Here is a 24,258-nt window from a genome sequence, read left to right on the forward strand (position 1 = left end):
AGTTCAGTTTCTCTACGCAGACCTGATTACTGCCAACACCTGTTCTTACTCAAGAAATCACTATACAGGACCTGCCTGACAAAGTGGGGTAGACCAATAGAACCTTTAAAAGCCAGACATCATGCTGTGATCCAAGGAAATTCAGGAATTAATATGAAACTAATTTATGGAGATCTCTCAGTCTGGAAAGCCATTATATGGCTTTATTGTGGCCTTATAAGGCCTGACTGACACAAAAAGTTCGCCCCGCCAAGTAGGACCTGAACCACTCCAGTGCTGTGCCCCTAATGCCCACCCAGTGCTCCAAACGAGAGAATAAAATGGCATGATCCATGGTATCAAACGCAGCTGTCAAATCTAAAAGCACAAGAACAACACAGTCCCCAGCATCAGTCGCTAAAAATATGTCATTAAAAACTTTTAAAAGGGCTGATTCAGTGCTATGGAAGGGTTTAAAACCAGATTGGAAAAACTTTAACACATTTTGCTTTTCCAGGAAGGCCATTATTTGACTGTAAACTACCTTTTCAAGAATTTTGGAAAGAAAAGGTAGTTTGGAGATAGGCCTGTAATTTACAAGAACCGTAGGATCAAGAGCAGGTTTTTTAATCAGGGGTTTGACTACTGCATGTTTAAAATCTTTAGGGACAACACCTGACATCAGACTATGGTTTACCAGCTCAAGAACCAAAGGCCCAACTGTAGGTAACACCTCTTTTAAAAGTCGAGGAGGGACAGCATCATTTGGAGACCCTGCAGGCTTAAGACGACCAACAGTCTCCTTTAAAAAGAACAGAGTCCCAGGCTCAAACCTGTCAAAGACAGCAGAGCAGGAAACAGAGACTGAGGGGTCATGAGCACAAGGAGAGATTTGAGCCCTTGTGGAGGAGACCTTCTCAATAAAAAAGTGTAAAAGATTTTCACAGGCTTCAGACGAGGGCTCGATACAGTCAGTATATGGTGCACTAAGAACAAAGTTAATAGTTTTAAATAAAACACGCGGGTTGTGGCAGTTTGACAAAATGATGTCAGATAAGTGTTTTCTTTTGGCATCTTTTACAGTTTTTTGATATTGATGCCAACAGTCCTTCAGCATCTGGAACGACACTTGTAGTTTGTCCTTCTTCCACTTGCGCTCAGCTCGACGGCAGTCGCGTCTGACAGCTCGGGTCATGTCGTTCAGCCAGGGCTCAGATTTAGTTTTAGGCAGTTTGGTTTTTAATGGGGCCACAGTGTCCAAAGCAGTCCGACAGGTGGAATAAAACCATGAGCTCAGTTCCTCAGTCTGGCTGCATAAAAATCCGGATTCTTACAGATCTGGTCAAAGACTGTTGAGAAGTGTTCAGCAGTGGAGGAGTTAAAAACACGACAGCGCTGAGCAGCAGCGCGAGGTTTAACTGAGGCACAGGCAAGAGGAACTTCAAACATCACAGGACTGTGGTCAGAAAACACAGCATCACAAATCTCTATGTTAAAAACAGAAAAGCCATGAGATGGCGCCGGTGTGTTTGGCAGGCCGTCTCCACTGCTCTCTGCTGCTTCTTACTTTTCTGCTAATATGCTATTCAGGTGGCTCTGCATTGCTAACCTATGACCGGCTTACTCTTTTAAGTCTCCGGCCACCCTATACCTACGGGTCATATTTTCATGGATCGGACCCGTGGTGTAATTTAGGAGATACTAGTCTGCCGCGGACGGATCACCTCTCAGGAATGTACCGCCGATCTCCGCTTCCTCCGCTTCCTTCACGCAGGAGACGCTACAGGAAAAGGGGTAAACGGAGTGGTGTCCGTGTCCGCATTAAGGCTTACCTAAAGGCACGGTATGTGGCTGGCTTCGACGTCGATGTGGATCCTCTCCGCCTTCCCCCGACTTTCTGGGAGCACTTTACCTTTAGATTGTTTAGGCATCGATGGATTCGCCACGCTGAATTCCAGGCCCGCCCTGCCGCCCCAGTGGTTTATTCGTCGGCTCGATGTTGGATTAAGCCTCCTAAAGGCGGTGTGTGCTATGGCAACCTCTGCCGCCTGAGACGTGCTTCCAACTGCGACTCGGCGACTTCGACTCGGATGGCGCTATTTAATGTTAGGTCGTTGATGAATAAGACTTTTATTGTGAGCGATTTTTTTACTGCTACAGGACTGGATTTGCTATTCATGACGGAAACTTGGATTCGTCCCGGTGAGTCTTTCCCTTTCTCAGAGCTCCTTCCTCCGAATTGTGCCTTTTTTAGCTCACCGAGACCTTCGGGCAGGGGTGGAGGACTGGCAGTGGTCTTTAGGAATAAATTCCGCGTACGGCACCTGCCCTCCCCAATGTTCCCTAGCTTTGAAGCCCAGCTGCTGGAACTTGCTGGTACCCCCTTGACTCTCTGTGTTGTGATTTACCGTCCTCCGAAATATAATAAGACTTTCATTAACGACTTTGGTGACTTTTTAGCATCTCTTTACCTAAATTATGATCGTGTTCTTATCACTGGTGATTTTAACATTCACATTTGTTGCAAAGATGATGTGTTTGCCAAGGATTTTCTAACCTTGGTTGACTCTTTTAATCTTATCCAGTGGGTTGATGCACCTACCCACCTTAAAGGTCATACTCTTGATTTGATTTTTTCTTATGGACTGGACATTTGCATCAGGGACATCAGCAACATTGGAATTTCCGATCATTTCCCAGTCATCTTTGATGCTGATCTTTGCAAATTGGACCAGGGCTTTGAGGGTCCTCGACGTCTTGTGCGCATTATCAATCCTGGGACTGTAGCTGAATTTTCAGCTGCTTTCTCTAAATCTGTTCTCCCTGACATTGATCGTTCTACACCCTCTTCAGTTGATGATTTTGCTAGCTCCTTTCTCTCTACCTGCTCCTCTTTACTGGACGTTGTGGCTCCTATGAAAGTAAAAAGGCCTAGAAGCTGCTCTCAGCCGTGGCTAAATGAGTCTTTACGCGCTTTACGACGCGTTTGCCGCCAGGCTGAAAGGCGGTGGAAAAAAGATGGGCTCCAGGTGTCTTTTGATATCCTTCGCAGGACCCGCCTGGAATTTCAGAAATCTGCCAAGTTGGCTAAAACGGCTTTTCTGTCGGGTGTCATTGCGGATAACAGTCACAACCCACGCTTTTTATTTAAAACTTTTAACTCATTGATCAATCCTTGTCCAGAAACGCCTAGATTGGCTTCCTTAGCCCTTTGTGAAAAATTTTTAACTCATTTTACAGGCAGAATCTTATCTCTTAGAGTCTCACACCCCCCTGTGATGAGTCAGGCCTCAGCATTAAGATGCTCTACTAACCTCAATCAGTTTAATCCAGTTTCGCTTCCTACTCTTAAGGGTATAGTTGATCACCTAAAAAACTCAAACGCTGCTCATGACATCCTTCCATCTCGCATTATTAAAGATGGGTTTAACATTATCGGGCCCTGTATCTTATCATTAATTAACCTGTCACTGTTATCGGGTTGTGTTCCGGCTGCCTTTAAACACGCTGTAGTGCAACCTTTACTCAAAAAGAGCTCCCTTGATCAGAATGACCTCGCTAACTTTAGACCTATTTCTAAGCTCCCATTTCTGTCTAAAATCCTAGAGAAGATTGTTCATTCCCAACTTCAAGCTTATTTGGATGCAAATAATATCGGGGAAAAATTCCAGTCGGGGTTTAAGCCACGCCATAGCACAGAAACTGCATTACTGAGAGTCTTTAATGATCTTCTCTCAATTGCTGATTCAGGGCGCCCTGTGGTATTAATTTTGCTTGATTTGTCCTCTGCTTTTGATTTGGTGGACCATAGTGTCCTTTTAATGAGGCTTGAGCATCTGGTGGGCATCACAGGCAGTGCCCTTAGCTGGTTTAAATCCTATCTCTCAGAAAGGTCTTTTTCTGTCACCATGGGTACCTATGCCTCCTCCATTGCCCCTGTTACCTCTGGTGTCCCCCAGGGGTCTGTGCTGGGTCCCAAGCTGTTCTCTTTATATTTGTTACCCTTGGGTCGAATCCTTGATAAATACAATTTCTCTTTTCACTTTTATGCGGATGACATTCAAATCTATTTTGAACTAGCTGAGGATGTCACGTCGTCATTGCAACACTTCTCTGATTGTATGAATGAAGTTAAAAACTGGTTACTGAGCAATTCTCTTATACTAAATGATAAGAAGACTGAAATTCTAATCTTTGATACTCCCTTCTCCCGGGCTGAATCAACTGGTATTTTTGGGCCCTTTGCTGATTCCCTTTCTGACACTGTGAGGGACCTGGGTGTTGTCTTGGATAGTTCCTTCAAGTTGGACAAACATGTGTCCTCCGTAGTTAAATCGAGTTTCTATCAACTACGTCTAATCTCTAAGGCCAGGCCCTACATACCACGTAAGGACCTGGAGAAACTTATCCATGCCTTTGTTACATCAAGGTTAGATTATTGTAATTCCCTGTATACTGGTCTCCATTCTGCCCTCATTCATAAACTGCAGCTTGTTCAAAATGCGGCTGCGCGTCTCTTAACTGGAACTGGCAGGTTTGAGTCTATTACTCCAGTTCTTTCCGACCTGCACTGGCTCCCTATTAAATTTCGTATTGATTTTAAAATTTTATTGCTCACTTTTAAAATCATAAACAACACCGCGCCCAGCTATCTTACGGATCTCCTCAGTTTTTATATCCCTGGGAGAGCGCTTAGATCAGCAGGCCAAATGCTCCTGGTGCAACCGAGATCTCGGCTCAAGACCAGAGGTGGCCGCGCATTCGCCGCTGTCGCACCCTACCTCTGGAATAACCTCCCCCTAGCTATTCGGGCGTCTGATTCAATTCAATCTTTTAAATCTCGATTAAAAACTTATTTGTTTAGCCTTGCCTTCCCCAGCTCTTAGAGCCCACATCCTTAGTGTATTGGAACTTATTTTTATTACTTCTTAATGATTATAATGTTTTAACCTTCAGCCTTTCGGGTTGTGCCTACTATGCCTGGTCTATTATTGGTTAGTTATGTCACCTGCCTGTTAGTATATTTTATGTGTATTTTGTATTTTATGCTTTATATTTGTATTTAATATTGCTCTTAACTCATTTTGTGAAGCACTTTGGCATGCCTGTGGTTTTTAAATGTGCTATATAAATAAAATTGTATTGTATTGTATTGTATAAAACAAGATCAGGTGTGTGTCCACGTTCATGTGTGGACACATTGCACCAGATTAAATGAATCAATAAGGTTTAAAAAGCCCTTCGGCATGGGCATATCAGGACAACACACGTGAATATTAAAATCCCCAACAATAAGAACACAATCATATTTTGGCATGAATTCAGCCAAGAAGTCAGCAAAGTCACACAAAGTCCTTATTGTATTTTGGAGGCCGATAAACCACCGCACACAACACTGTGTGGGAGCAGCCCAACTCAAACACAGACAGTTCAAAGCTGGTGAACGACGGGGTTGATAGCTGCTTACATTTAAAATGACTTTTAAAAATCGTAGCTATTCCTCCTCCTCGGCCCAACATATGCGGGGAATTAAAATAGCAGCAATCGCCAGGTAGAAGATCTGAGAAGATGCTGCACTCACCGGCGCTCAGCCACGTCTCGCACACACAGACAAAATCCAGTCCTCGGGATGTGAAAAAATCCTTCAGGATAAATGTTTTGTTCGCTAGGGACCTAGCATTTACCAGGCCAATCCTGGCGGTAAGCGGCGGATCCCCGTCGCTAGCCATCCTAGAAGCCCGACACAGAGGCCGCAGGTTCCGCAGATTCACACCACGCCGGCGGGGACGAGGAGAGCAGGGTTTTCGGGACTGGAACATCCCATCCAGGCCGATGACAGGTACCAGCCAGGCACAAACAGGTTCCAATGATCGCCGAGAGAAACAGAAGTTTGGCACCGCTCCTTGTTTTCTGGATAAGGGCTTAAGAGAATACCTTAAAGAAGCTTTCAGCTTCAGCAGGGAGCCAGCCCGGCAAGCCCGGCGAGCCCGGCGAGCCCGGCGAGCCCGGCGACGGCACTTATGCCGGAGTGGTGGATCTGAAACACGGCACAGGTGAGCCGGGATCTCCGATATTAGCGGGGGCAAAGTTTTATGTCCAGCTTGGTTCCACTTTGCCCAGCCTTTGGCAGAAGGTCGGAGATCCAGTAGGGTTAGGCGATCATACACCAAGAGAGAGTTGGCATTTATTACAATAGTCAATAAAATCAAAACAAACAAACATAACACTGGCAGTGACAGACGGCAAGCCACACACACCGGCGCCATGTCTCTGTTTCGTCTCCCTTACCTGTTCCCATGTTACTCTCCTTATATTTCATCCTTTGTCTCCTCTGTCCGTTATGACCTGTGTTACCACCTGTTGCCCATCCTCTCGTTATCCAGTGTATTTAAGTCCTCAGTTTGTCTTTGCTCCTCATCACATCATCAGTCTTGATGTAGTCCTCCGGTCATGTTACCCCCGTGTTGTGTGCTCCATGTTTTGCTTTCTAGTGTCTAGCTACCATGCCAAGAGTTTAGTGTTTTGTATTTTTAGTTTGTAGTTATCAGCTATAAAGCTGCTTAAGTTCAGGTTTTGTCTCCAGAGTCCTGCATTTGGGTCCTCATCCTGGCTGCCACACAGCCAGACCTTGACACAGAGTTCCAAGACAAAAACCACTGCTGAGCAAAAGGACCTTAAAGGCTAGTCTAAGTTTTGCCAGAAAACATCTTGATGATGCCCAAGGCTTTTGGGAAAATATTCTGTGGAATAACAAGAAGAAAAGTTGAACTTATTGGAAGGCATGTGTCCCATTACATCTGGCATAAAAGTAACACAGCTGTAAACACATTGTCAGAAGAAGAACATCATACCAACAGTAAAATATGTTGGTGGTAGTGTGTTGGTCTGGGGCTGTTTCCCTGCCTCAGGACCTGGAAAACCTGCTGTGGTAAATGGAACCATGAATTCTGCTGTGTAGCAAAACATCCTGAAGGAGAATGTCCATCCATCTGTTTGTGACCTGAAGCTAATGTGCACTTGGGTTTGGCTCTGGATTCAAAATGGACAAGCAAATCTACCTGAATGGCTTAAGAAAAACAAATGAAGATATTGGAGTAGCCTAGTCAAAGTCCTGACCTGAATCCAACTGACATGCTGTGGCTTGACCTTAAAAAGACAGTTCATGCTTGAAAACTCTCCAGTGTGAATGAATTACAACAATTCTGCAAAGATGAGTGTGCCAACATTCCTCCACAGTGCTGTAAAAGACTTCCAGTTATCATAAATGATTGCAGTTGTTGCTGCTAAGATGCTAAGCTGGCCAGCCAGTTAGTAGGTTTAGGGTCCAGTCACTTTTACACAGGGCCTGTCTTCATAATAAATGGCTTCATTTTGAAACTGCATTTTGTGTTAACTTGTGTTATAATATTTTAATTGGTTTGATCTGAAACATTTAAGTTTGCCAAACATACAAATATAGGAAATCAGGAAGGAAGCAAACACTTTTCACACCACCGTAACTGTTTCCAGTCTTCAATTACAAAAGGTACTCACTCCCTCCACCTCGTTTCCTCCTCCTCTCCCCCATTCAGGTATCACAATATCCAGTCATCCTGTCCATTGAGAACCACTGCAGTGTTGAACAACAGAGAGTTATGGCACATCATCTAAACCACATTCTTGGTGACAGGTTGTTGAAAACTATACTGGATGGCAAGACCCCCACCAGACTGCCCTCTCCTGAGGTGAGGGCTGTAATCTATTGTCCGACTCTAATGCCATATCATTTGATAGAAATGCAAATTATCAACTACTAGAATGCTAAATTCAAAGAAACCTCGAACACCTATGGTATATATTAAAGATGACTTTTTGACCCCTATGTTAGGATCTTAAGGGGAAGATTCTTGTGAAGGCGAAGAAAGATGGTGGTTTAGAGCAGAGTTTAAGTGGGATGGTGGAAGATTCTCTGAATGGGGAGGTCAGCGATGAAGATGAGACAGCTGAAATTGATGAAGATAACCCACACCATGAGAGTATCCATCGCAGACTCAAGGTGGGTCTAGATGTTTGACACAGTCTCACAACTTTTTGTCCTCAACCCCAGACAACCCACTATGCATGTGCTGATGATCCAGTCTGATATAGATTCAGAATAAACTCCAGTACTCAGTTTTATACTGATGATAAAACCTCGAGGCAAATCAGGAAATGGACCATGGTCTATGAATAAAACCATTACTAGATTAAGCTAACTCCAAAACAGAAGCACTGCTTTTGAGTAAATATAATCTTGTAATGACTAAATTTACTATATTTTAGCTGAGACTTGGAGCTGAGACTGTTTAGTCTAGGTTATTTAACAGCTTTTCTGTAGCATCTAGTTCAAGACTATACTAGATACTCCTCATGGAAAAGTAAATCTACCAGCATAAATCAATCATTGAAGAATGTAACCATTTAATGGTAAATGGCCTGTATTTGTATACCGCTTTACTTAGTCCCTAAGGACCCCAAAGCGCTTCACACTACATCCAGTCATCCACCCATTCACACACACTGGTGATGGCAAGCTACATTGTAGCCACAGCCACCCTGGGGCGCACTGACAGAGGCGAGGCTGCCGGACACTGGCGCCACCGGGCCCTCTGACCACCACCAGTAGGCAACGGGTGAAGTGTCTTGCCCAAGGACACAACGACAGAGACTGTCAGAGCCGGGGCTCGAACCGGCAACCTTCCGATTACAAGACAAACTGCCAACTCTTGAGCCACGATCGCCCCTATATGAATATTAAAGGTCTATAATTATTACTCCCTTGATAATCTTTTCCCTCCTTGGAGATCCTCCCAGGGATCACTGAAAGTCATCCTCTAGAAAGGTGGGGTTTCACCTATTTTCAAAATGAAGTTGAACTTTCATTCACATATCTATATATGATTCCAACCAATTATGGAATAATAGACTCCAGAATTAACCCTATTGTGTGAAGAAGGTTCCTTGTTTACATGGACAAACTGGAGTTCCACAGCATTACGTGCTAACACCAATTTTGTTTACACTGTATTCGCTTCCCACCTGCGGTTTCCCAAGGCATGGGTGAAACCCTATTAATACATATCCTATACATATTAATTTACCCTCTCCCAATTGCATCTGTCATCCGCCATCGTACCACTCAAACAGAGAACTTTGATGGGAATGGGAGGCAGTGGCTTCAGCTTTCCGACCACTCTTCTCTGGAGCCTGCTCCCAGTCTGGATTTGGATGACAGACACTATCTCTACTTTTAAGATTAGGCTTCAAACTTTCCTTTTTGCTAAAGCATATAGTTAGGGCTGGACCAGGTGACCCTGAATCCTCCCTTAGTTATGCTGCAATAGGTGTAGGCTGCTGGGGGATTCCCATGATGCACTGGGTGTTCCTTCTTCAGTCACCTTTCTCACTCACTATGTGTTAATAGACCTCTCTGCACTGAATCATATTAATCTCTGGCTCTCTTCCACATCATGTCTTTATCCTGTCTTCTTAACCCAACCGGTCAAAGCAGATGACAGTTCTTCCTGAGCCTGGTTCTACCAGAGGTTTCTTCCTGTTTTTCATTTCCTAAGTGTCAAACACCTCACACAAGTTTGTCACAAGGCTGAAACAGCCATGAGCACTCAATGGAACTCAAAGGCAGACCCACCCAGGGAAACAGAACAGGAGTCACAAGGAGGGGGCTCACTAGGAGAGAGGGAAACAGAGTTGGTGTCACTGGTCCAGGGGAAAACCTTCCAGTTACACTGATTGGAGGTGGTGGACTTTGCTTACTTGAGCAGAGTAGAGTGATTTTCAGGGAGGGGTAGCAACTGCTAGACTCTCTCAGCTCCAACAATCGCTCTCTCCAATTCCAGCGGGAGACAGGGTCCAGGAGGGCAGACAGGTGAGTAATGAACCAGTGACTGAGCTTAGACCAGCGCGGCGAAGAGAAGAAGAGCAGTGTTGAGTGAACAGGTGAACCAAGCAGGTAAGTGATAAGACCTGGACCCAAACTGAGACAGACTGGAAACAGGGAGAGAATATCATTAGCCACGAGAAGTCAAAAGATCTAAGAAATTACATAGAGAAGCCAAGTTACCACTAAAGAGTAGCAGAAAATCTGGCACAGAATGGCAGCTCGAGATGAGATCTGCAGATCTGTCTGGGCCTGGACGAAAATGGCCCCACAGGGAGGTGAAAAACAGAGACTGGACTCGGTGGCTGGAGAAAACACTGAAAAAATCCCAAAATATGACAGTATTATATTTGCATATTATTTAAATAGTTAAATAGATCAAATAGCATTTGCAAATCTTCAGTCTTGCTCTTAAAAAACAAGGTTATGTAGGTAATGCCTTTTGTCTCTAGATGTATTAGGGAGTGACAACCCCTCACCCACCGTGGACAGCGAGAACTGTCCCAAGGTTATTGGTTACAGTTCTGGGTCAGGCCACCATGTTCCCTCCCATTAACAAACACTACTGTGGGAGACAAGGCAGCAGCATTACTACGGAGGAAATAAACACACTGTTAAAGAAAAACAGCTTGTGGCTTTGTCCTATTCTTCACCTGGAAGAAAATAAATGTAAATGGGATAGGGATAGCTCAGTAGGGTAGAGTGGTGGCACCATGATTGGAAGGCCAGGGGTTTGAATCCACTGAATGGCTACTCTGAGGTACCCCTGAGCAAGGTGTTGTCCCTACACACTGCTCCCCAGGCACCCAATGGCAGCCCACTGATTGAATGGGTTAAATGCAGAGAGGAGTTTCTCCATGGGGATCAATAAAGTATACATTATTATTAACACTTTGACTTTTGAATGCAACTGGCCAGGGAAATTTTCAAAATGTGATATGTGATGGCACAGCACAGTGCAAGCTCCATATCAGCTGTTTAGAGCTGCTAGATACTTTTCTAGCTCTAGAGATGTTTCAGTTCAGTTCTAATTTAAGAAAAGACAGTCCAACGGTGGTTACATAAAGAGACAAGGGGACACACACACACAATGATACGCATATTCATGCAAGCTTTTTCCTATACCTGAGTGGCTTCTCTAACATTTAGATACACATTCAAACTCCAGTAGATGCATCAGGAGCAACTCTGGGTTCAGTTGAAGGATACTCCTTTTCCAAGAGCCAGGAAACAAATCACCATCCTATCCAGTCTTTAAGTCTCAATCACTCTCACATTCCGTGCCTGGGCCCAAACTCCGCTGCAGGTCCATAAGTCACACGATCACTGGGGCATCACTGAGAGTTAAAAACTGTCTAAATTCTTTCATCTGTAATTAAATGATCAGCGTTGCTGCTTTACCAGGTGTAACAATTAAGTTTAACATCCAGGCATCCATGAAAACAGAATTTATTAAATTTAACGGAGTTAGAAGTTAGCAGGAAGTTAGCTCGCTAGTTTCCATCTAAATATAATATAGCATGTCCTGACTGAGAGATTTCTGAAACAAATTAAGATATAAAGCTCTGCTATCATCTATCTGCTATTCCAACATAAATGAAGACAGAAAACTAAACAGCAGTGACATTTGTAGGGTTACTGAAGTTGGGCTAGCTGGTATATAATAATAATAATAATAATAATGGATTGCATTCATATAGCGCTTTTCGAGACCCTCGAGGCGCTTTACAATTCGACTACTCAATCACTCTCACATTCACACACTGGTGGAGGCAAGCTACAGTTGTAGCCACAGCTGCCCTGGGGCAGACTGACAGAAGCGAGGCTGCCATATTGCACCATCGGCCCCTCTGGCCATCACCAGTAGGCGGTAGGTGAAGTGTCTTGCCCAAGGACACAATGACCAAGACAGACAGAGCTGGGGATCGAACCGGCAACCTTCCAGTTACAAGATGAGCTTGTTGGGAAGCATATAATGATGCGCTACGTGATCGCTAGCGACACAGCTATGTTAGCATAACATAAACACAGTGAAGCTGGAGGATGAACGCTAACTTTTTTCCACTCGATAAAAGTTAACGTGAGAGTTCCCGATGGTTCGGGACAAATGCAATTGCATGGCAGGATGCTGTAAACGGACCAAACTTCAGTCAGGAGAACAACTGAGATAATCCATCCACAATACGAGGTTAGTCATTCATATACTGCTGCATGGGCTGGGCTGTAGTTACACCATAAGGTTTTATAAACTGAGCTCTAAAATGATTAGCGGTAATAAAAACCGAGAGAAGCCGACAGTGATCACTGACTGTTTTTAGGGGCTTGTTGAGATTAAATAGAACAAGATACAAAACATTAAAACATGTAAAAAACACAACAGCCTTATTAAACGCACAGTAGTTTGGGCCCGGAAGCAAGATTCATCACGTCATCACTTAAAGACCGGATTGATAGGTAACCCACTCTATCTCTGAGCCACATCTGCCCCTGTACACAGATGTGAAGTTTCTTGCTTGCTCTTCCCTCTGGTTTCTGCAAACCTAGTGGGTAAACGTATTTTGTCTGTTCATCCTTTTTGCACACAGCTCTCTTCAGATGGTCTGCAGCTTATAGTGTGTGGATTTTAAGGATTTTCTGTTTTTTATTTGTTTCTTGTTTGTTTTTTTCCTTCCTCCTTTTATATTTGTGTCCAGTGTTGGGGAGTAACAGAATACATCACGTTACGTATTTAAAATACAAAATATGAGTAACTGTATTCTGTTACAGTTACCGTTTAAAAAGGTGGTATTCAGAATACAGTTACTTTGTTGAAATAAATGGATTACACGGCGGTATTTTCCTGTTTCATATGTTAGGCTATGCCCTCTCTATTTTTGGTAATTGCTCGCCGGTGGAAACCCAAACGAAACACGCATTAAGAGGCTCTTTGTCTCAATCTCGCAGCCCATGTCAGCCAGCCCTGGGGCGATCGTGGCTCAAGAGTTGGCAGTTCGTCTTGTAATCGGAAGGTTGCCGGTTCGAGCCCCGGCTCTGACAGTCTCGGTCGTTGTGTTCTTGGGCAAGACACTTCACCCGTTGCCTACTGGTGATAGTCAGAGGGCCCGGTGTCACCTCTGTCAGTGCGCCCCAGGGCAGCTGTGGCTACAATGTAGCTTACCATCACCTATGGGTGGTTGACTGAATGTAGTGTAAAGTGCTTTGGGGTCCTTAGGGACTAAGTAAAACGCCATACAAATACAGGCCAGGCCACCCCTACTTGTGGCCTGCATAGTGATGTGAAGAAATATTTTTTAAAATGATTTAATATGAAGGCAATAGGCAGAGTGTTACAGGCATGGCCCTAAAGCATGTAGCCTCATGGGCAGTGTAGTCCGTTCTGCAGGGAGAATGGACTGCCATACCCGTTATGTGTCTGTGAGCGAGGGAGGGAGAAAAAGGAAAAGTACGAGTTGTCACTGAGCAGAAACGGGAGCTGGAAGCATGTAAATATAATAATAACCACTGCAGCCAAAAAGAGTGCCTGACGAGCCCAGTTGTAAGTAAGCTATTAAGACTCGACTGTACACTGTGTTCGTGTTTTCCTCCGAAACAATAAGTTCCGTTGGAGCAGCCTTTCAACGCCTCTCTCTGTCTCTCGCTAGCAAAGTTGACCCAGACAACAAAGTAAAGCTAGTTTTCGGTTTTGACCCCGACACGAACCCGACGTATTAGCCAGAGGTCCCTTTACTATAGTTCGGAGCCGCGGACCTGTTTTATATACGCGCGGAATAGTTTTCTATACGAGATAGCTGCAAAAAGTGCAGCCTTACCTAATGTCCACCCTACTGTTACTCATTTATATTAAGATTTAAACATCTAGTTGGTACTGTCAGTGGCGGTCCTAGCTTGGGTGAACACAGTCCAAAAGATTCAGTAAGCTACATCAGTGTCTACTGTTTACTATCATAGCCAAGTGACTAACAAATGTAAACAGAAGTTTTCACTATCCCTACTAATTAATGTTATCTTGTTGTATCTCTGTTGTGGTCAGTGCTATCCTGTATGCCATTGCATGCTGGGGCAGCAGGTTAAGGGTCACAGATGCCAACAGACTTAACAAACTGATCCAGAAGGCCAGTAATGTTGTGGGGATGGAGCTGGACTCCGTTAGGGTGGTGTCTGAGAGGCGGATGTTATCCAAGATAAGGACAATCATGGATAATACCCACCTACTCCATGATGTACTGGCTAGTCACAGGAGCACGTTCAGTGAGAGACTGAGATTACCAAAAAGCACCACTGACCGACACAGGAAATCATTCCTGCCTGTGGCCATCTCCCTGTACAACTCCTCCATCTAACACACTGTAAACACTGCAATAGTTTCACCCTTTTTACACACGCTCTTTTCTACTCTGGAATATTTTTGTCAAATTTCATCATATTTATTTGTAATAACCTCTGTTAATCCTTGTTATTTATAATTGAGAGATCTGCATATATTAGTGCTATTTCTTAAATGTGTAAAATCTGTAACATATTATATTGTTTGGAGTTTAGTCTGTTACTGTTACTATTTTTAGAATTTCTTCTTGGAGCAACTGTAACCCACATAATTTCCTTAGGGATTAATAAAGTATTCTGATTGTTTCAGGATGACCTGCCATTATCCAATGACACATCTGCTTACCTGTATCTTTTGCTCGTTTCTCCTCCTCTTCTTTTCTCTTTGCACTCCAGTATGAACACCCATCCCCCAACCCGAGGATCACCACAACATAACCTAACAGACCTACACCTTAGTTCACAGATTCGCTTTGTGTACGGTTTATTTCTGGGGTTACACACAACCCAGGATTTAAATCATGAATACATGATGGGCTTGGATTTAGAACATTATGAATGAAATGTGCTCTATTTGGAAGCAGCCGGCTTCTCTCCTTTCGACAGGTTGTGTGTTAGACTTTAAATCATCAAACTGTAAATTATAAATTTTAAATTGTTATTGATCCCTTTACCCCAAGTCCTAAAGTGTATATTTATTTTCTTACTGTCTTCTTTGCTGTAACTGGAGCCTCGTCGTCTCGTCTCTCTACTGTACTGTATGTAGCGGAGGTGACAATAAAGTTTACTTTGACTTCAGCAGCGAGCAGTCGCACCGAGGGCTCTCGCGCTCACTTTTCGCGTATAGAATTTCAAAAAAACATCGGTGCAAATTATAAGTCTGTATCATGATGTTTGGTGTTTTCGTGTTTGTTGGTTTGTTTGTATTTTGTTTTATTTTGCGAGTTGGTTATTAGATGCTGCTCCAGCCAGCCAGAGAATCCCCCGCCGCCCCGCCCTCTCCTCCCTGTGCCGCAAGCAGCAGGCGCACCTCGCAAACGGAGGGCGCCCTTACTCCCAGCAAATGGGCGATAGAAAACCGATCGGTGCCTCTGACATTCCCAGAATTTGCTGGCATGAAGTCGGGGCAGCATGAGTACGAGCAACTTTTTTTTTTGCCCGGTGCCCGTGATGCCGCCCTAGGCAACTGCCCATGTCGCCCATATCAAAAACCGCTACTGGGTATTGGTATGGTGAGTAGCCTTCAGTAATAGTAATAAATCACCTGGTAGTAGTACATTCATGTAGTTGTAAAAGGCATTATAACGTAACTAAATACGTTACAAAATACATTTTGTGGCATGTATTCTGTAATCTGTAGTGGAATACATTTTGAAAGTAACCTCCCCAACACTGTTTGTGTCTGGTGTATGCGCTTCATACCTATATTGACCACACTCAGATTATATATTTATTTGACTGCTCTTGCTAATCCAGCCATCTCTGTAAAGCTCTGTCTAATCAGAGGATCACCCACCGGATTGTCGAGGCTTGCAGCAGCAAAGGTCTGGCAACATTATGCGCTCTATTTAAAAGGATTTTTGTAAGAGATAATTTGTGCTGCAAACAGTTGGCAAATTCATTCACGTCAGTTTTGTTCTTGTGTCTGCATGTGACAGTCCCTTCATTTGCTCATTCTGCCCTTATTGCTGGGTCTGCCATGCAGTAGCATGGAATAGAATAGAATAGAATAGAATATATTTCAACTTTATTGTCATTACACATGTCACAGGTGCAAGGCAACAAAATGCAGTTTGCATCCATCCAGAAGTGCTTTAGCAATAATATAGATATATTACAGAATATAGATCTATTGGATCAGATTGGCCAGAGGGGCCGATGGCGTGATATGGCAGCCTCGCTTCTGTCAGTCTGCCCCAGGGCAGCTGTGGCTACAACTGTGGTTTGCCTGCATCAGTGTGTGAATGTGAGAGTGAATGAATAGTGGAATTGTAAAGTGCTTTGGGTGCCTAGAAAAGCGCTGTATAAATGCAATCCATTGTTATACATGTGTTATAATGTACACGGTATGAAGGTATGTTATGAATATACCATAAGCATGTACAGGCTATAACTGTAGTGAGTGTACAAGCTATGTACAGGCTATGAACAGGTTATACGTATGGTTATAAATATGAAAAGCTATAGCAGATTATAGATATACAATTGCGAGAATTAATAAACAGTTGTAGAACTATAATTATTGTCTTGCACAGTATGATTGTCTATACAGCATTTACAGTAGTGCAGTTGAGATCATTGAGATATATGGATACAATACAGTAGTTATAAGAAGTGCGAGTGGTGGTTCAGTCCATGTTATTATTGTGTGTATGAGGGTACAGTCGGCCATTTGTTTGTTTTGTCCATTGTGTGTGTGTAGGTGGTTGTGGGTGTGTGTATGTTCAGTCCATGAGTTTAATGTGGGTGAGATGTCAGGAGGCAGAGTTCAGGAGTCTGACAGCTGTAGGGACGAAGCTGTTCCGGTACCTGGTGGTCTTAGTCCGGAGGCTCCTGTAGCGCCTCCCAGAGGGCAGGAGGGTGAAGAGTCCATGTGCTGGGTGACTTTGATGATTTTCCCAGCCCTTTTCAGACACCGCTTCCTGTCTTGTATGTCAGTAAGTGGTGCTCCGGCGATGCTTTGGGCAGTTTCCATGACCCTCTGCAATGCCTTCCAGGCCGAGGCAGAGCAGCTCCCGTACCAGACTGTTATACAGTTGGTCAGGATGCTCTCGATGGTGCAGCGATAGAAGTTCACCAGGATGTCTGAGGACAGGTGGTTCTTCCTCTGGTGAGCCTTCTTGACCAGCTTGGAGCAGTTGGTCGTCCAGATGGGATCCTCGGAGATGTGGACACCCAGGAACTTGAAGCTGCTCACACGCTTCACAGCCGTCCCTTTAATGTAGATGGGTGGATGTGGGTCAGCATTCCTCCTGTAGTCCACGATGAGCTCCTTGGTCTTCTCGGTGTTGAGCAGCAGGTTGTTGGTGTCACACCACTCAGCCAGATGATCCACCTCCTCCCTGTAGGCGGCCTCATCGTTGTCATTGATGAGGCCAATCACCGTGGTGTCATCTGCAAACTTAAACCTGCCGATGGTTCCAACACCATCGGCAGGTCTGCAGTCGTGGGTGAAGAGGGAGTAGAGGAAAGGGCTCATCACACAGCCTTGTGGTACACCGGTGTTCATTGTGATTGTAGATGAGTGTGATTGTGATTATCCAGCCAGACATGTTGAGGCCGGTTGGTCAGGAAGTCCAGTAACCATTTACACATGAGGGAACTGATGCCCAGGTCTGTCAGTTTCCTGATGAGTTGTGAGGGGTGGACTGTATTGAACGCTGAACTGAAGTCTATAAACAGCATTCTGGCGTAGGTGTTGTTGTTGTCCAGGTGTGAGAGGACAGAGTGCAGTGCAATGGAGACTGCATCCTCTGTGTTCCTGTTCTGACGGTATGCGAATTGGTGGGGGTCCGGGGTGGGGGGGAGACAGGATTTGAGGTGTGCTAGGACCAGCCTCTCTAAGCACTTTGTGATGATGGGGGTGAGGGCTACTGGGCGGTAGTCGTTGAGGCTTGATGGTTTGGAGTTTTTGGGTATCGGAACGATGGAGGTGGATTTGAAGCAGGCCGGTACCACAGCGTGGGCCAAGGACAGGTTGAATATGTCTGTCAGCACTCCTGCCAGCTCCCCAGAACACGCTCTGAGAATACGCCTGGGGATGCCATCAGGACCTGCTGCCTTGTGGACATTAATCCTGCTCAGCACCGCTCCTACATCGGTGGGGGAGAGAGTCAGTGGGTGGTGGTCTGGAGTCACATCTGCTTTAGTTGCAGCTGTTGGACTCAATCGTTGAGGAAGGAGACATCAGAGGATGCGGGGGAGGGTTTGATGGTCCTGTAGTCTGTGATGGTCTGGAATCCTTGCCATATACGTCGGGGGTTGGAGTTGGAGAAGTGTCCTTCTACCTTCTTTTTCTAGTGGTGTTTGGCATGATGGGATTTCCGGCTCTTTTAGAGAACCGGCTCTTTCGGCTCGGCTCACTAAAAAGAACCGGCTCTTTCGGCTCCCAACCGACTCTTCAGGTTGTTTTGTTGCTTTAATTAATTTATTATTAACAATAATATAAAATTATGCACAAAAGGAATTACTAATGTTAAAAAAAAATGGTTTTATTTATATATGTTTATATATAAATATATGCAGTGGCCCCTAGAGACAAAGCACGTACAAACTCTGAAACACATTTCTAGAGTTAACTGAACTTCCAAACAGAGCTACCTAGATCACTTAAATTACACAATTGAAAGCATATGTGTATTGTTTGTGTATTTATACACAAGCACTCATATATATTCAAATAATTAAAAAAAATTTTTTTTCATTTACCTGTTACTACCACACACCAAATCCGGTCGTTGGTACTTCCTGGCTTGTGTAGCCACCAGGTAACAAAAGCTCAACACTGCGCCTAGCATCCTGTTGTCTTTTGTACGTGTGACAGAGGATTTCTTTAAATCACCCTGCCGTTCTTCAGCTGAGACGTCTGAGTTAGAAAAACACACAAACACTGCAGTTCCATTTTTACTCGCGAGGGCAGCCATGGACGCACGACCTGCGTCTCATCACTGCCTGCGTTCTTTATTTATACAAGTCTGTGTCTGTGTGTGTGTGTGTGTGTGTGTGTGTGGTACAAATATAACAACGTCACTCCAGTAGCGGGACTTTCCCTTTTCTACATCTGTATGTTCTCGTAAAAGAGCTGAGCTTGGTCTTCTCTACATCTAAGTGTTAAAAACAACAGGATGCGGTTAGTATCCGCAGAAGTTCAGCACACAAGTTACTAGGTGAAAAGTCATGTATAAATATGCTTCACTGATAAATATAAAGAATACATTTCATGTAACTGATCAAAACATAATTATCTTCTGACATCCGGCCCTGTTTATCAGAAAAATGAAATGTACAATAAGTAACTACTTGTCTTTCACATTCTCAGTTAGTACATCATTTGTTACACTTCACCTTCATGATACAAACAGGAAAAGAAGTCTTCATGATCTTCATAGATTTCAGTACATCTGCGTATGCTGTAAATGATAAACTTATCATCTGTGAAATTACAGCTTTTAAACAAGGAATAACTCAAATAAAGAAAACAAAATAAAATCAGGAAGAGTCCAACGACGATCAACAGTCTCTATAGCATCTGAAGCCATGTTTAAAGAATATACATTACATCTGGTACGTAGGTGCAGCATGTGGCGTTTGTGTTGAATAAAACACAATCCTCCTTTATCAGCCAAAATCATGTGCAGTGCTACACGATGATGCATTACAGCAATTCTGAGAGCGGCTATTTCTTGATGTTGTCCCTCGTTGACCTTGCAGCATGCTTTGAGAAACAAGCCGAATCTATAGTCCAGTATCTCACTTCTGAGAGCATGTTTTCCAACTCCTGCCCACAGGAAGAGTGAGTTGAGTACCTTTTGTCCAATTGTCCAAAGTTTGAATTCTTCAGGTACGTCGGTTTCCCAGGTTGAGTCATGTGGTCTGACTGTTGAAGTTGAGCGTTTCTTCCTGGATCAGGATGACGATGTTGTTGTTGTTGTTGTGCACTTTACAAAAGTCACTCTGAAGGTGGTCGGAGATCAGAATTAGTGCACCTGTCCCAGGGTGTTTCCCATATATGGTTGTGTTAATGTGCTCGGCATGTGCGAGCATACGTAACTCTGTGGTTTTGTTAAACACATATCTGTATCAGGCATTTTTCATCCATAGATGGATGTGATCTTGTGTCATGTCCATTAGGTATAAGTTGTCGTACGTCCATCTTCTCTTTCTGCCTCGTGGCTCGGCTGCTGTTGGCATCAGCCGGGGTCCTGTAAGGGTGAGCCTTGTAGTCAAGGTAACCACCAGGGTTCCCCTTCACACCTACACCTGGCTGCCTAAAGTTGATCGGATAGAGAGCGGAGTGCGGGCTTACCCCACGGGGGCCCAAGAATCGCACTTACCACCCTCACCCCCGAAACAACCAGGCATAGGCGCTTCCTCCTTGGTGTCTGGGCTTCCCGGGACCTCAACCTTTTTGCAGTGGCTCTGATGTATCCAAGATGGTCTCTCTGCAATTTTACAGGCTATGGGTGTTGTCAATAGCACTTGGTTTCAACCTGCAAGAGACTGGAGAAGAGTCTTATGGCAGTTTATTGTTCAAAACAATATCCTTATTTTCTAGTAGTTTTGCCATCCATTCTGCCAGAGCTGTCTCTCCCACAGATTTTTCTAAGGGTCACTTTTTGCAACTGAGATTGCATCTGCTTTTTACACTAGATAAATCTCTGGCCATTTTGTGAATAAATCTATAATCACTAGAGTATAAAAGTGTGTATTAAGGACCTGGACTATCCACCCTGAGGACACATGGGTCACCCCATGTGTCACTAATGCTGCTGTTCTGCACAGGGACTTGGGGAGTATCGGTTTACCTTCACAACATCAAATCATATTATAGTTGTGCTCCACACTTTAACCATTTCTCCTGTTCTGTAGTCGGCGCTGCTCTTTGTTCATATTTGCATAATGGATGCAGACATTAATGTGTCTACAGTTTGTTGTTCGGCTAACTTAGCTGCTTGATCTGAAAAGGTGTTACCTTTAGTTATTTCTGATTTATCTTTCTGATGTGCAGCACATTTACACAATGCTAACTGTTTTGGCAATGTAATCACTTCTAATAGTGTCTTCTAATTGTGTCTTTAGAATATCTCCATGTTGTACTGGGTTTCCAGTAGATTTAATCATTCCTCTATGCTGCCAAATGCAAAACGATGCACTGCTAAAAAAAAAACATACTGACTTTCTGTGCGTCTCTCTGTCTGCTTCTTAGACACAGACAGCTCCTTTTATGGGCATGTAGTTCCTGTTACACACACGATTTCCTGTCACAGACACACCACAGGCACACATATTTCCTGTTTTTGCATTAGTTAGTTTTTGCAGACTAATCGAACTCTCTGTCGAATTTTCCATATAGCGACAATAAGTGTAAATTGAAGTCACTGTGTGGGGTACTTGGATGATCAAAGTGTGGCCAAAAACAATGTCAGCTGACTTTTTTACTGCCTCTGCTGCAGCTGCACAGGCATGCAAACAACAGAGTCTAATTTGCAGGAGTAAAATGCAAGCGGACGTTGTTTTTCACCAAATGCCTGTGTTAAAACTGCTTTTATGTAACCTGCACCTCCATCTACATGTAAGTAGAAAGGCTATTTTCAAGTTACTGAATGCTTCCTCTGATTTCTTTTCTTTGTAGATGCAAGACTCCATTTTGACTTAAGGCATTTAGGTCATTTCTATTTTTATCCAAAGAACTCACACATCTTACATATTTCAAACTTTTAACTTAGGAAAAAACTTTGCATTGCTTACAGCTCATAGCTCACAGCTCTAAAACTAGGCATTAGTAAGTCATATGCCTAATCATTATGTGTCACTGTGATCCACAAGTATGATCACAAAGTTATTTTTCAAACCAACAAAACAAACAAACAAAAACAAAAACAAATTGCCGATGTCATTAAGGCTTTACACACGAGTCAGGACGCAAAAAGAAAAAAGTTGCTGCCAGTAACAAAGCAGAAATGTGAGGAAAAAATCTGAGCTCACAGCTGCATGTGTGAGCTTTTAATATGCAGCTTCTGCTCTAAAAGACAAATGAAATAAAAATAAAAAGTGTGTAACTTGCTCATTAGCTTAGTAGTGTCCACATATTTAACTCAGTTTCTCAAACCTGTAGCTTTAGCTGTTGTATACAGGGTTTGGCTTAGTAGTTGTTAGTATAGGATTGCTCTTCATCACAACAAAGTCTCATCTAGGATGACAGGTTTACAAGCAGGTCAAGTGTCTCTATGCACTTGATTAGATTAGGTATTTTCCTTATTTTCTTCATCTCATATATCATTGTACTGAGTTTGAGCAAACCTTAAGCTTGAATCAGACTACTTTTAACAATTATCCACCTCACATCATAACTGACTGAGGTGCCTCTTATTATTTAATATTAATATTATTAATGTTATTTTTTTGTTTTATAACAGCAATAGTACATTACAATATTTATTAGTATATTAGAATATACTACTATACTACTAATATACACAAATTATTATTTTATATTTTATTATGTGTCCATCCAGGGCTTGGGGGTGATCTGCAGTTTCACCCCCTCCCAAGCTGGAGACATTTACCTTCTCACACTCTGTCCTTGGCTGAACAATGAAGCAGCCTTAATATACCTTATGCATCTCTCTATTTTATTTTAAAATGTTTTCGTGTGAATTATCTACTTTCATTCATTCTATTCATTCTGGGCATGGTTATTTAACCAATTTTGTTTCATTTGGTAATGCCAATTCACAGGTTGCTATGCTCCCTATTATTAGTTTGAATATAGTAGAGATAAGCTCTAATTTGATTTAAACTTTTGTGTATTCCACTTTATTCCTAAGAGTATTTATATGTATATATATTCAGTTGGGTCTGTATCCAACCCTTTTTAAACTTCTACTTTGATCTCCAATCTTTAATTTAACCAGGGATTATTATGTACTTCCTAGTCTGAACTGCTTCTTTGTTTCTTACAGTCACGTACAAAATGTCCCTCTTTTCCACATCTCCAGCATGCAGTTTTAAAGCTATTTTTTGGTGTGTGTATAGGCCTACCTCTACCTCTTGCTGTTCCACTAAGCATTCCTCTGTCTTTCTCTTGGATTAGGCCTGATCTGGTTTGTTGTTTTTCTAAACATTTCTCATCAGGTGTTAATTTTGCTTGTTTATTCTCCATTCTCGTCTAGCTGCTTCGTCTAGCTGCTTCTTCTTTCCAGGCCTGGAAATATTGTGATTCTTGCGAGAGTTTTCCTTTCTTTTTTAAGTTTTTTGTTTCTGCTATTTCTTGCAAAAGAGCTTCTTTCAACTGTGTAAGTGTTGAGGGGCTGCATTTCCCTTCCCAAGTGGGACATTTTGTTTTGTTTTTTTTGTTGGTTTTTTTTTGGGGGGGGGGATTTCTCCATCTACAAGCACTAATTTGTCCGGCGCCTGGACAATTGTTTTCTAGCCACTGCTCGTCAGCAGTGAGTTTTTTGGGCTGATTCCCCATTGGTACAACACAACTGCAGAGCTTTCTCTGGTATGAGACTCAGGAGTGGTTGCTGACACGCCCTTCTACTCCGGGACTACTTCCGCGGAACGGTGTCAGTTTTACGGGACGGAGCCCAACCTACTTTTCCTTTGTCACCAGTACTTCAGCGTCTTACAGCAAATAAAACAACAATAACAACTGGAAGCAACTCAGCAGCGTATTGTGCTGTAAAATTAGTTTACCTCCAACAGACAGAAAAATGACATACAGAAAACACATATATTCACTCTTGTTTCTTTACGCGCGCGGGTCCTTGCGGCGGACCAGGCCAGTTTTAACTTTTGTGCACCCGTGCAGTGGGTCAGCCTAATGCGCTATTAATCCTTGCGGCGGATAAGACCTATGCGCTTCTCTTTTGTGCACCCGTGCAGTGGGTCAGCCTAATGCGCTATTAATCCTTGCGGCGGATAAGACCTATGCACTTCTCTTTTGTGCACCCGTGCAGTGGGTCAGCCTAATGCGCTATTAATCCTTGCGGCGGATAAGACCTATGCGCTTCTCTTTTGTGCACCCGTGCAGTGGGTCAGCCTAATGCGCTATTAATCCTTGCGGCGGATAAGACCTATGCGCTTCTCTTTTCAAACCCTTTTAGACCTAAAAAGTGTTTTCTCACCCTCAGTCGTCTTTTGCTGGTTGTTCAGGTCATCTGGCTGGACCCCAACGTCGTGGACCAGGCCCGGCCTGGATACGAATTTACGCCCAGGGCTTTCACCTCTACCTGGAGAGGGCTGTCGACAGACTTCGGTTCTGGCTTTCCCATGACGTCAGGATGCAGCAATCAGACCTTATTGGAGTCACAGAAAAG

The 24,258-nt window shown here is 43.5% G+C and overlaps 1 protein-coding gene across 1 annotated transcript in view; it reads left to right on the forward strand.

The window, feature by feature from the left end:
* Positions 1-24,258, forward strand: part of plcd4a (phospholipase C, delta 4a) — an 82,860-nt gene that overhangs the window by 19,777 nt on the left and 38,825 nt on the right. Inside the window, exons 8-9 of the mRNA XM_063466272.1 lie at positions 7,551-7,703; positions 7,847-8,014. Coding sequence (XP_063322342.1) covers positions 7,551-7,703; positions 7,847-8,014 — 321 coding nt within the window. The remainder of the gene's footprint in view (positions 1-7,550; positions 7,704-7,846; positions 8,015-24,258) is intronic.

Source organism: Pelmatolapia mariae, linkage group LG23, assembly GCF_036321145.2.
Source record: "Pelmatolapia mariae isolate MD_Pm_ZW linkage group LG23, Pm_UMD_F_2, whole genome shotgun sequence".
Lineage (NCBI taxonomy): Eukaryota > Metazoa > Chordata > Actinopteri > Cichliformes > Cichlidae > Pelmatolapia > Pelmatolapia mariae.